Source organism: Cottoperca gobio, chromosome 12 (genome assembly GCF_900634415.1).
Source record: "Cottoperca gobio chromosome 12, fCotGob3.1, whole genome shotgun sequence".
NCBI lineage: Eukaryota > Metazoa > Chordata > Actinopteri > Perciformes > Bovichtidae > Cottoperca > Cottoperca gobio.
The window spans coordinates 5811839-5825087 of NC_041366.1; the positions used below are offsets into that span (position 1 = coordinate 5811839).

The 13249-nt window shown below is 40.1% G+C and overlaps 1 protein-coding gene across 1 annotated transcript; it reads left to right on the forward strand.

Annotated features, from left to right (window-relative positions):
* Positions 1–239: 239 nt before the first annotated feature.
* On the forward strand, positions 240–12915 carry ppp2r2ab (protein phosphatase 2, regulatory subunit B, alpha b). Its single transcript, XM_029444867.1, has 10 exons — positions 240–507; positions 2671–2739; positions 4881–4978; positions 5476–5641; positions 6723–6835; positions 7771–7948; positions 8455–8619; positions 10040–10209; positions 10736–10827; positions 11212–12915. Exons 1-10 carry the CDS (start codon positions 501–503, stop codon positions 11489–11491), a joined length of 1338 nt encoding a protein of 445 aa, XP_029300727.1. The 5' UTR covers positions 240–500; the 3' UTR covers positions 11492–12915.
* Positions 12916–13249: the final 334 nt, after the last annotated feature.

The window sequence follows — 13249 nt, forward strand, 5'->3', positions numbered from 1 at the left end:
CCTTTTGCTGTGACCTAATATTCAACAAGAATAAGAATTCGAGTGTTTTTCAACATTTTTCAAAAATATTAATAATTTAGTAAAATTGTATCACGTATTACTGCTTGAATAGCCCAGTCTGATGCTCTCTCCATCCCTAGTGTGTGTCTCTGCATCTATGTGCACGCGCGTGCCTGTGCATCTGCCATTCTGTGTGCTCGCGCATTATAAAAAGCCTTTAGTTCACGTGCGGAAAGAGACTCGAGAGGGGTGGGGAAGAAGTGACTTGTGGGATGCGGCAAGAGAGACAGAGGGGGAGAGTGACTGACACACAGAGTGAAACAACAGCGAGACTAGCGGGAAAGATATAAAATAACCCGCTTTACGGTTAATTTATCGCCTGACATTCAGGTTTGCGCAGACAGACAGCGGAAGAAAAAGTTCAGATTCCACAAACCAGCGCGTGGGAGTGGGAAGCAGGATCGTGACTGACTGAGGCAAGCTCCACTGTCTGTCTCGTCATGGCAGGTAATGCAGTTGAACAATTACACATATAAAACTGGGTTTTTACAACGCGATTTAGCTACAACAAGCTCTCTGCGCCGACAGTTGCAACACGATTTCGATAACCCAGCCTAGTGTCAGTTTAGCTAACGGTTGCTAGCTAACTGAACTTAGCTAGCTATTGCTAACGTTAGCTAGCCAGCAAACTCGAGTGTCATCGCCCATCTATCTGGCCTGTCTTTGCCGGCTAACGCTAGCTAGCCAGCTGCTGCTAGCGAACGATAGCTGTTTACCATTATCACCGGCCCGGGGCCAATCTTGCAAGCTAACGCTGCATACCGTGTTAGCCAAACATAGCTATCCGCGACATTAACGTATAACGTTTACTTGTCGTAGCCGTAACGGCTGCTGCTTCTCACTTGTGCACGGGAATGACTAATTTAAATGATCTCGTCTACTGTTGATGTTGAAACATAAAGCTAGTAGCTAGAGGTAAAACTGGTGGTTTTCACTCCATTGCACACATTTCTCAAACATGCCATGACTGGCTTGACAAGCCAGGCTAGCTAATGTTCTAGCTAGCTCAAACTTTGACATTGCCCACATGCAGGCTAGTACTCCAGGCCTGCTCCAGACTGAACAAGCGACTAAATATTCTGTGCAGTTTCTGACATAAGCGACTGGAGAGTCAAGAGAGCCAGTATTGGGGACATAAATATGCCTAAGTGGAAATACCCCCCGTAAAAGACCCAGATAGTCGATATTTTTGTAGCCTAACGTTACGTTAGCATTTCACTTTCCATTCATCAGTTGCTACTTGTGCAGTGAATATAGAGTTATTACAAATAAAATGCGACACAAATCGATTGTAGCCGATTGAGATTGATGGATATGTAGTCATTTAGCAAAAACTAAGTCCCTACTGACTATTTAGTACATACATTTAATCCATTTGGGCGGGGAAATGACACTGGTCTTTGGGCAGAGGCATTGCACATCATCCTTTTGTTGAAACTGACTGACTGAGATGATTTGAACAATTAAAAACACCTCATTGCTGTGAGCATTTTCTCAAGGAATGCAGGCAATCCATGAGAGTGCTACATTTTGTTCTGACCAGTACCAACCCTTTCCTGGCTGTTTGTCTTAAATCATGATTCATCTCAGAATGGTGACTCATATATGTCCTTGATTATTCTGCAGAGCTGTTCCACGACGTGTTATCGACAAATCAGACCAGTTTTCATTGTGTAATAACACTAATGGTCACGTGTATAAATATGCGGAATTTAACTCGCTATGTTGTGCAATGTGCTGTGTTGAGGGAGAACCTGTTGAGGCGAATGATGAGGTTATTATCAAATATAAAGCATGTATTATCTTGTTGGTGTATTTAACATATGAGCCTGGCGTGAGAGCATCTCCTGCTGGTTTTAACAGTTGCCCAGGCTTAAAATTATAGATGTTTCAAGACTGCATTTACCAACTGTTTCTATGCACTGGAGTTAATTCAGTATTTATGAAAATTATTTGTAATCCACCTTTTCTCTCAAGTGAGAAAACCACTACCAACTATGTTAAATGAAATGTTTTTAATGTTGCATGTCTTTAACATCCAAGTGGCATGTGTTTCATAACAGTATAAAACTTAATTAGCCCATAGCATAACTGGTGTTGCAGGTATTTTGTGTGGAACAGTTCACAGATATCTATATCTTGAGTTTAGTTTTGGAGAGATTGAAAGGTCATGTGATGTCAATAACGTTTGTCTTTTGAGGCTAGACTTTGTGAAGTTGTGAGGATATGTGCACATGAGTGATAACGCACGCTTTGGCAACAGGTTTGCCATCCGTCTGTAGTTGCATCATTTAAGTACCTGAGAATGACAATCGGCTGAAATAAATACTTTTCTTTATAGAGGTACAACTACTTGCATGTATGAGCAAGGAAAGTCTAAACGCCATCGGTACACTGTTTTGACATACCACATCATGTAGTTAATTATTGCTGAGGCACGCTGTTTCATCGTCAGCAAAAACTTTGAAACTTGGCCATCTTAGTTTATCTCAACATGCATCATAGTCTATTTCCAGCCCAATACAGTTAAGATGTGAGAAACTTTGTGAAGCTTGAAATTAAAATATACTGTCTGTACTTTATACTCTTATATATTTTGTATTTCTGCAGGACCTGGAGGTGACATGCAGTGGTGCTTCTCTCAGGTGAAAGGAGCCATTGATGATGATGTAGCTGAAGGTATGAGCTCTGCCAAGAACTAGTATTTGTAAGCATAAATCGCAGATGCGAAAGTGGGGGAAAATGTACTATGTATTAGGTTATATGCAGCTTTCAATGAGTGAGCTCAATGTCTTCCTCATTTGTTCCATTCCCACCAGCTAGATATAACACAATTTAGCTGTGATGTTACACATTTTAACTGCACTCCCTACAGCAGGACAATAATATAATGGCTATTGGCCTAATCCTAACTGTCAATTGCCTGGCTCACCATGTGTGGTCATCATGTAGATTACTAGAGAGAAAGTGACATTTTTAAAAGGATTACCATGTTATATTTTCAGAAGTTTTGCAGCGCCCATGAAACATTAGTATCTGTATTACCACTCCTACACTTTGTTTTTAAAAGTAAAAACATCTACAGTGAGCCGAGTAGATAAAGTGCCTCAGGCGACAAGTACCACTTGTGCTTTGCCTGCATGATGGACTCTGATGTTGGTTGCTCATTGTGTGGTGCAGGTGTCCCAACTATAGGAAAATCTGGCAGCAGAGCCTTCAGCAGGCCTTCAGAGTTCAGAGATACTCAGTGTGAAGCTTTATCAGATACTGTACAGTAGTTTATACAGACAGGACTTCTGAAGAGTTGTCACCGCAGCAATCATTTTCCCTTTTGTCTCAAATCAAGGTAAACAGTTGGATTAGCACAATGCTACACCGTTCATGGTATAAGGTATTTTACCTTTTGAATGTGTACTTACACGTGTATTTGACTGGCCAGTGTTGTGTGTTGCCAGATAATGTTGCATTACATTACACCCTGTTGCCAATTTAATAGGAACACCTACCTAACAGAGCTGTCATGCTATTTTGCCTAACCTCATTGGTGTAAATAGGATGGACAAAATAATAGTCAGTGTAACGTAATACAATTTAACAGGACCACAAACTTCAGCCTCAAACACATTGCTATTGTTGGTCTTTTCTGTTATGGCTGGTTGCTGCACCACAAGACATGCAACAATATATTCATACTTTATGCACCTTTTTGTGTATATAAGATATATATTTATATAAGAATATATAGTTTCTTCAGTTTTTTTTAATAGGATGTTTCATTGAGCCAGCAATGCAGATCATCAGGTTATTGTAGTTTATAATTTTGTGTCTTAAGTCTTCTATCCCAAAACAGATGAAATAAATTCCTATTGAATCACAACACTCTGTGTGTAGTGTGTTGTTACGAACACACCAAGGATGGCCATGTAGCTGGAATCTAAAGAATGGCAACATGCTTTACTGTAAGACCGTAATGTTGTTCAGTTCACAATGTTCTGCAGCAGTCTGGCATGTTTCCAACCTTTAACACATTCCGACAGTAAAGTGACAGAAAAACGGTACGGTATCCTCGACCTACATTCTGGCTCGCACTGTTCTTGATTCATGCAGCATCCATGGATGGTGACTTCCATTAGCCATTAATAAATAATGCCTTTTAGGAATGCTGCTTTACTGTTGATGTTTTTTAAAAATTTGTGATGGACATTCATCATTATTTTATAGACTAAATTGTTGAATTGATAGAAAACAACCAATGGATGGTTGATGGATAATGAGCTAGTTGCTGCCCCAATAGTTTTACGTATGTCCTCTCAAGTAGCCTTGCTACTATTTCAAATATATTACCCCCTACTTTTGCCTCGGGGAGTACAACGTACACAAAGACCTCCTACTACAACCTTTCGCAGCATTGTCTTTCTGCTCCAGTGGGTAACAAAGGGTTAAGTAAGTGTGTATGTCTGAGTGAGTTTCAGTTTATAAAGCAACATACAACTGCTGGGGTAAATGTGTAATGCTGTAGAAGTGGGGGACAGGGGGAGAAAGGGGGGAAAAACTAGGTTACTGATCATTTTCCGTCTGCTCTACATGCTCTGACATCCTTCTGCATCTCCGGCCTGCACGCTCGTCCATCTAGTGCACTCTGATTCCAGCATAGATGAATCCAGGGTTAGCTGGGATTAACAGAGTGGTTCCTCATTTTCTTTTGTATTGGCAATAAGTCATTGTATGTCTGTACACCAAAGAAATGGAGGATATATAGAGAATGTTATTACATGTACATGTTTAAATGTCTGTCATGTTTGTCTTTTTTCTTTTTGCAGCGGACATCATATCCACAGTTGAGTTCAACCACACAGGGGAGCTGCTAGCCACTGGAGACAAGGGTGGGCGTGTAGTCATTTTCCAGCAGGAAATAGAGGTACAGCTGCTATTTTGTTTTATTCCCACACAATATTAATTTGAGGGAAAGTCACCTCCTGAACTCAATTACTCCAAGTTTAAAAAAACAGGATTCTTCTGGAAACTGTTCTGTAAGCAAGGAGTAAGAGTTTTACATTTTAACTAGTGATATGCTTTACGTCCGAAAGAAGCTGACACTACTTATTTAAAAGATGGACATGTCTTTTTGGACAAATATGGTTGTGGTGATGGTCTAGTGGTATGACTTCCAAATACTACACCAGATGGTTGTGAGTTTAACACCAGGGCTGCCACCATTGAACCCCTGAGCAAGGCACTTAACCCTGAGCTGCTCCAGGGAGACTGTCCCTGTACTTAGTTCAATGTAAGTCGCTCTAGATAAGAGCGTCTGCTAAATTACCTGTAATGTCAAATATAGAACACAAATGGTCAACACTGGCTTGTTCTTGTCTAACGTCTGCTATTTTCATCTTTGTCTGATATTTTGCTTGGCAGAATAAGAATCTGCCTCAGTTCCGGAGCGAATACAACGTTTACAGCACTTTTCAGAGCCATGAGCCCGAGTTTGACTACTTGAAGAGTTTGGAAATAGAAGAGAAGATCAACAAGATTCGCTGGCTTCCTCAGAAGAATGCTGCTCAGTTCCTGTTGTCGACTAACGGTAAGAAGTCATTTTGAGCACATACCCAGATATTTATCAGCAATCTGTTGTGACTTTAATATTAAATGCAAAAGAAGGCAACACATTCACACATCACATGAAGCAATAACTAGCATTAAAATGACAGAAAACATAATTGCAATGTCCCCATTCCCAGGAATCATCCCGGTAATTTGAATAGTGAAATGTAATGTTTTTCTCCGTCTTTCTCAAACACAATATCCAGGGTTCTTAATAAAATACGTGGATTTAGACCAGCCCCATAAGTGATAAAAAAAAAAGTGTCAAAAGACACTAATAAACTAAGAACTCTCAATTATTACTGGAGATTTAAAGTTATCAGAAATGTGCATCCTTGGATCACCACTGTTGAGGCAACAACAGGGTAAATTGCCACCTTTTCATTTGATGCCTCTGAAATGTAACAAAAGTATGAGCAACATATTCATGTAGTTTCCATTGTATGCATTTGTCCATGGTGCTATTGTTAATAGCGATGCCATAGTGAGGAACAGTTCCCACCCGTTTATAAACTTGTAACAACATCGGTGTTACCGATTACACTGGATATTTTACAAGAAAAGGCTGTCCGAGCTTTTCCTGCGAGGCCACAGGTTTCCAACCTTAGCCTAGTCGGCTGAGACCGCTCAGTCCTCCGCAATGCTTGGCTTTATATCAGAAGTTTACAGATTGCCTCATTAACTTTATCAGGTTCCCTATTTGGATTAAACCTGAAATACTTTGACACCAAATGCCCCGCCATCATCTTGCTGGTCAACTCTCCACTGTCATCCGGTGATGAGTAAACTCTGACTCCTGCGCCTTCGCTGCTGTACAGAGCAGATCATTTCACTTTATAATTGTAGCGTTCGTTGTCCGACTAGTTTTTTGTAACGAGCGTTACAACAGGCTTTTTTTTATACTTATTTGATGAACGTGGGCACTGATGGCTTGGCTGAAAAGCAAAACGACGGTGAGAGTAATGTAATCAATATATTCCCGGACATCGTGTCCCACAAGTAACGCTGACTACCTCGGCAAGCCTAATTGTTAATGACATAATATTTTTTCTTTTTGACAGATAAGACAATCAAGTTGTGGAAAATCAGTGAACGAGACAAGAGACCAGATGGCTATAATCTCAAAGAAGAGGATGGACGCTACAAAGACCCCAACACTATCACGTCACTGCGGGTCAGTTCAATCAAACACAACCTGAGTGGTATTTAAAGAGCTGGGATTACTCTGACAGACCAGGGTTTCTACCTAGAACTGAATAGAATCTCTACACACTTATTTGATACTTGATATATTGAGAGAGCAGTGCCGCCCAGTTTAGTAGGATTGTTTCGTGAGTTAATGCAGACTGCTCAGATTACCCGCCCTGTGGTTATACTGCTGGTTATGGTTGATAAAATGTATTAATGGCCTACAAGTTCCACACAGGTTATGTGGCTTCAGTTTTACTTGCTGATTGCCAGAAGAATTGTATAAGAGTGTGTTTTTCTGCCCTAACAGGAACAGGTGTGACAACCGAGTCATCAAACAGGACTAGCTAAATGTTAGTTAAACACTTTATGCTAGCACTGCCCTGAGATGTCTAAACAGACAAAATAACTGACCACACCTTTTGTGGGTGTAACATGGGTGTGTGTGGTGGCTTTAACTGTAGGTACTGTCTCCACAGGTAATGGCTTTGTATGATGTACAGGGTACAAATGGTGCTGCCTCTAATTGAGTTAATAGCTTGGCTAATACTAATTGTGTTTATTTTTTAGATCTAAATTTGATAAACTTGGATGCAAAAGTTTTCATTTTGGTTTTAATAAAGGCATTTAAAAAAATATGTATTTACATTTGTTCACGCTGACTGCTGTGTAGACAGCTTTATTGATTTAAAAAGAAGCAAATCTGTTCGTCAGACCCATTACATGACTAAAAGAGTAGCTGGAATTCTTCCTGTATAGAGAGGATGTTAGTGCTTCCTGTTTCATCTAGTTATTTAAATTCATAGAATACTGCGTGACACACTGGCTGGAAATGTGTCACAAGGAGCTTACAGAGCTTCAAAATTCATTCCGCTTTTTATTACGAGTTTTGGATTATATCCTGTTTTGTTCCCATTTCAGGTACCCGTTTTAATACCCATGGACCTCATGGTGGAAGCCAGTCCACGGAGGGTGTTCGCCAACGCTCACACCTACCATATCAACTCTATCTCGGTCAACAGTGACGAGGAGACTTACCTGTCTGCAGACGACCTCCGCATCAACCTCTGGAACCTCGAGATCACCGACCGCAGCTTCAGTATCCTCAATTACATGGTTTCTTTTACATATGTACCTGCATAATCCATGAAACTCATTTTAATATCAATTATCTAATGCCAGACTGATCAACATCAGTGTCAGGTGTGAGGGGAATCTTTTTAGTTTTTTCATACAACCTGAAATGTTTTTCTTCACCTGACATCAAAATGTTTAATTGGGAGAAAAGACAAGCAAAGGAATTTAGATTAATAGTCACAAGAAAAGGAGAGTTGGAAAAAAACTAAATTTCCATCTGTTGTCTTTCATGTTTAACTAATGAATGTCATCCTTGATGTTCATTTTGAAATGTCTATTATATCTAATGATATATTTTTTTCTTCCTTATGAGAATGCTCTATTTAGCCGACTGTCACCCAAAATATTGCTATGAAATATCTTTGTGCTACAAAAAATGCACTGAAAACATTATCAGCTGAACTCAAACCAGGCGAGTTTGAGTCCTAATCACTCGGAAGGTTTATTCCTTAACCCTGTGCCCCTCAGATATTGTTGACATTAAACCGGCCAACATGGAGGAGCTAACGGAGGTGATCACAGCAGCAGAGTTCCATCCTCATCAGTGTAACACCTTCGTCTACAGCAGCAGCAAAGGAACCATCCGTCTGTGTGACATGAGGGCTTCAGCGCTGTGCGACAAGCAATCCAAATGTGAGAACCTACCTTGGTCACTTTTAATTGCCATTCCTCGACAGGTGGCTTTTGTACCCGTTTCATTAGCTAAGCATCCTGATGTCATTGAACTGCACTTAATCTCATACTACACTGCTGCAGAATAGAGGGTTTCCCATTTACACACAATCAAGGCTTCGCATGTAGCAGGGAGGTAGAAAACGTTTTTTTAAAACTCACTTCTCACATTGAACAGGTGCTCTTTTATTAAATAAACTAAACGCTTATGCTATTTATCTCATTTATGTGCACGTTTCAGTGTTAACTGTCTACTTTGTGCATTCACATTCTCTCCTCCGCTCTGTTGTGCGAAGGGCGGGGCTTTGCTCGCGCACACACCTACAGTCAGACAGAGCAGAGGAAGGGACTAAATAGAAAGTTCACCCCTCTCCTTTCCTCCGCTCTGTCTCTGACTGTAGGTGTGTGTGTCGGGTGCAGTACTGTTAAAGGCCTATGCTGTATACTGATGCATCTCCGCTCTCGACAGTCTGAGATGACTGAATCGATTGTGCATTCACTGTATTGTGCGTTCCTGACATCATGAATGTGTGATGTCTCTTGAATCCCTGGTGCACCTGTAAACAGACATGAAATCAGCGTAGTCAGACCTGCAGGTGTGCCCTCTCTCTACACATCATCATCATGTCCTTTATGCCTAAATCTTTTTTTTGCTTGATTTCTTTTCTTTCATTGTACACCTCAGCTATAAACTAATTTTATTTTGAAGAAAGTGAAATACATTTAATTGTATTCATCCTTTATCTTAAGGTAAATATTTATCTGCAGAGCACCTGTTCGCTTTTATTCTGAGAGATTGAGAATTAAAATTTCCCAACCCATCAACGAGCAGTACTATTATTAGAAGCAGTAATAGTAGAGCATTTATTTATTTATTTGAGTGTACACCTGTTTGGAATTTTGTTCTCCCTCTAAAATCTCTGATTCATTTTCCAAAGCCTTGTGTTTGCACCTCTACCAGCTGTCTCTGAGTAACACACTAAAACTTTAAACACACCTAAAACTGATCAGCAAAGTATTGATCACAGAGCCTCACTAACGTTCAGACAATTTAGTCAGAAGCCATAACCCACAGAAAAGACTGTCCCAACTTAAAACGTTTTCAGTACTTTGCACCATGTACTGTAAAATCCAGACCAGATCAGTAGATGTTAATAGCTAAGATTCGGCTCTCTGAGCTAAGAGTGAGGTATTCTTCTGGGGATAAACATTTTTGACCCATTATTGTTGTGATTTGTACAGTTCATGGCATAACAAACTCTTATGTTGATCTCTGTCTGCACGCACATCTTCCTAATGTTGCTCAGAAACCTGTGTATGCTGCAGTCAAACTATATTACACCTTACCTATGTTTGTATCATCTTCCTTTTTCTTGTCCAGTGTTTGAGGAGCCAGAAGATCCCAGTAATCGCTCTTTCTTCTCTGAGATCATATCCTCCATCTCAGATGTTAAGTTTAGCCACAACGGACGCTACATGATGACCAGAGATTACTTGTCCGTTAAGATTTGGGATCTGAACATGGAGAACAGGCCAGTGGAGACCTATCAGGTAAGACCGATGCTTGATTTGAACCTAAACTAAATTTCACTTGTCTCTAAATTCTGGACTTGTAGGCTTTAATCACTATGGGAATGACTGTTGCCTTGTTTTAACCTAGTACCTGGATAAAGTCAATATTGTTCAAAAGTCAGGTGGTGTATTGTTTTCTTAAAGTCAACAAAAAATACTCTGGTAGCAATTATTTAATATTGTATGTGATGTTTACACACTAAATTGAACAGAAAATATCAATTTATTCTCATTTCAAATAGAATTCAATGGCAGTTTGTTACATGTGATTCTGTGCTGTAGATATGCTACTAATTAACGATTTACACTTTTAACAATGGCCACACCTTTCCCCCCCCTTTCTTTAAAAAAAATAAAATAAAATCTTTCCTTGTAATTCCACATAGTGGCCACATGGAGGCACCATAAACACATGGTTTTGCACAGATGGCTGACATGTACAGTGCTTACAGTGAATGTGTGAGTCTTTAAGTAGTGCCTTCACACCTGCCTCTGATCATTACAGGTTCATGAGTACCTGAGGAGCAAGCTGTGCTCGCTGTATGAGAATGACTGCATCTTTGACAAGTTTGAATGCTGCTGGAATGGCAATGACAGGTGAGGACATGCATGAGGACAACAAAATAAAACCAATGAAAAAAATAGTATTTTTTTAAGTAGTGTTGTTGTTGACTTGCTGCTTATGTTACTTTTATTGTATTTATTTTACTGCCTTCAAATTACTACAAAGCTCTTTTTTACTACTGTAATGTAATTATAAAAAGCTGAGATTACAAAGTATGTCCTTCTTTATAGCTTAGAAATTCATCTTTATGGCATTCAATCTGAAAGAAACATTTTTAGATGTTTTGGACAAGTTACTTTAAATTAATTTTAATATTAGCTGCATATGCATTATGTTAATCCAAGTACTTTGATTTTCAATTAAAACATGCAAGTCTTAAACAGCTTACATACCTTTCTCATATCTTTCCCCGTCAGTGTGGTGATGACTGGCTCATACAACAACTTCTTCCGGATGTTCGACCGTGGCCAAAGGCGGGATGTAACCTTGGAGGCCTCCCGAGAAAACAGCAAGCCCATGCAGGTCCTAAAGCCTCGCAAAGTTTGCGCTGGGGGCAAGCGCAAGAAGGACGAAATCAGCGTGGACAGTTTGGACTTCAACAAGAAGATCCTTCACACTGCCTGGCATCCCCAGGACAACATCATTGCAGTGGCGACGACCAACAACCTCTACATATTCCAGGATAAAGTGAACTAACACCGGGGTGAGTTTATGTGAGATCTGGCGCGGGTGATGTCACGTGTACCACCTGCAGCCTCGCAAGCCTCACCCAGGGTGATCTGCGGTAATGCCGACAACCAGCATCCCTGTCCATCGCTACTGGGTGACCAGACTTTGCCACTTTGTTCTAGATGTGGACAGAGGAAGCCTCGCTCTTGCCCATCATCAGCCTGTCTGTGGCAGAGTAACACCTGCCTTGTTGTTTAAGTGATGTTGTGCCAATTCTTTTCTTTTCCCTTTTTGATATTGCTATATTTTTTTTGCCAGCCCAAAACCCATGTTACCAGAGGGGAAGAAAGGGGCAGGCCCTTTCGTCCCTTGTGGTAAAATGGGTACACAAGTTTGATTTCCTTAAAATTCTGAATACAGACACACTTATTTTTATAACTTTCCCCCCCAATGGCTCTGTGGTAGAAAATGAAAAACACTTATTTAGTATGTCCCCTTATTGTCCTGTGCCATTGTAGTGTTTATTTTTCTAAGAAAAAAATTGCCAGTCTTTTTTTTTTTTTTTTTTTGTGCGTGTGTATACACCTTTTTATTAATTCGTCAGTTATACAGTCATAGTATTCTTCATGTCTCCCCTCGTTCATTAAACCATGCATACTCAACAGTCACAAATGTATGCGCACAGTTTTGTTTCCACACTTGCTGCTCGTACGTGCAGGACAGCAACACCTCAGCGGTTGCCTCCAGGAGTTTGAGGAGTACAGTGTGTTCTCACAGATTGAAAGCCCGGCCCAGTGAGGATTTGTCCCGCTCACTGTTGCTGTGCCTCAGGCTCAAATATGTCCAGAGTACAGAATAGATCCTCTTTTTTCTTTTTTTTGATTGGCTCTGTCTCAACGTCTTTTGTGCATTGGTTCCTCTTCCTCCTTTTGTTTGTGTTTGACAATAGTCAGGTATAAGAGATAGCCTATTCAAAGATAATTATTATGATTGTCATATTTATATTAAAAAAAAGTTAAAATGTCACCAGATTTGTTCCGTCCTATTTTGTGAAATGAACCTGGACCTTACACTTCTTTTAGAGTGATCTTTAATTATTGTCTTCCTATGGTGTACCACAACTTTGAAGCAGTACTTCACAACAGGGAAAAAACTTTTTGATTTGACACTGGACTCTTGCTGCACCAACTAAAGTACTTGGATGTGTTGTAAGTTTAAAAGAAAACATTATTTGAGGCATTAAGTCACTTAAAGTGTTTGTTTAAAACTACTGCAGACATTATAACTGCTACTGTAATGTGATGGTACAATAAGCTGCACAAGGATTTGCGGCAATTAATGTCTCCACACGTATTTAAAATGTGGACAGTTCAATTAAATTGATGCCTCTAGTAATGTATAACTACAGTTTTAATCTATGACGGTGAAGATAATAAAGGAACTACTTTTTGCACCCTTGTGATTGCCTGATCGTTGATGAGATCTCATCAGTACTGTGCTCTAGTTTTAAATGTGTTATCCATGTTGATGCTGATCTGTGATCCTCAAGGTTCAGTTATAAACTACTCTGATTAGACAACATTGATTCTCCATTCGTGTTCCTGCTGGCTTTCAAGCATTAAACATTGTGGTCACCTGGCATTCCAGGTGTAAACCCAGTTATGAATCTGACCCTGATCTGACTGATGGACATAATAAAACCACCCGATATACATTTTTACTTCAATCGGCTAGGCTAGGGTTATGGGCTGTGTACGTGGGTGCACGCACGCCTCCCACATGGGC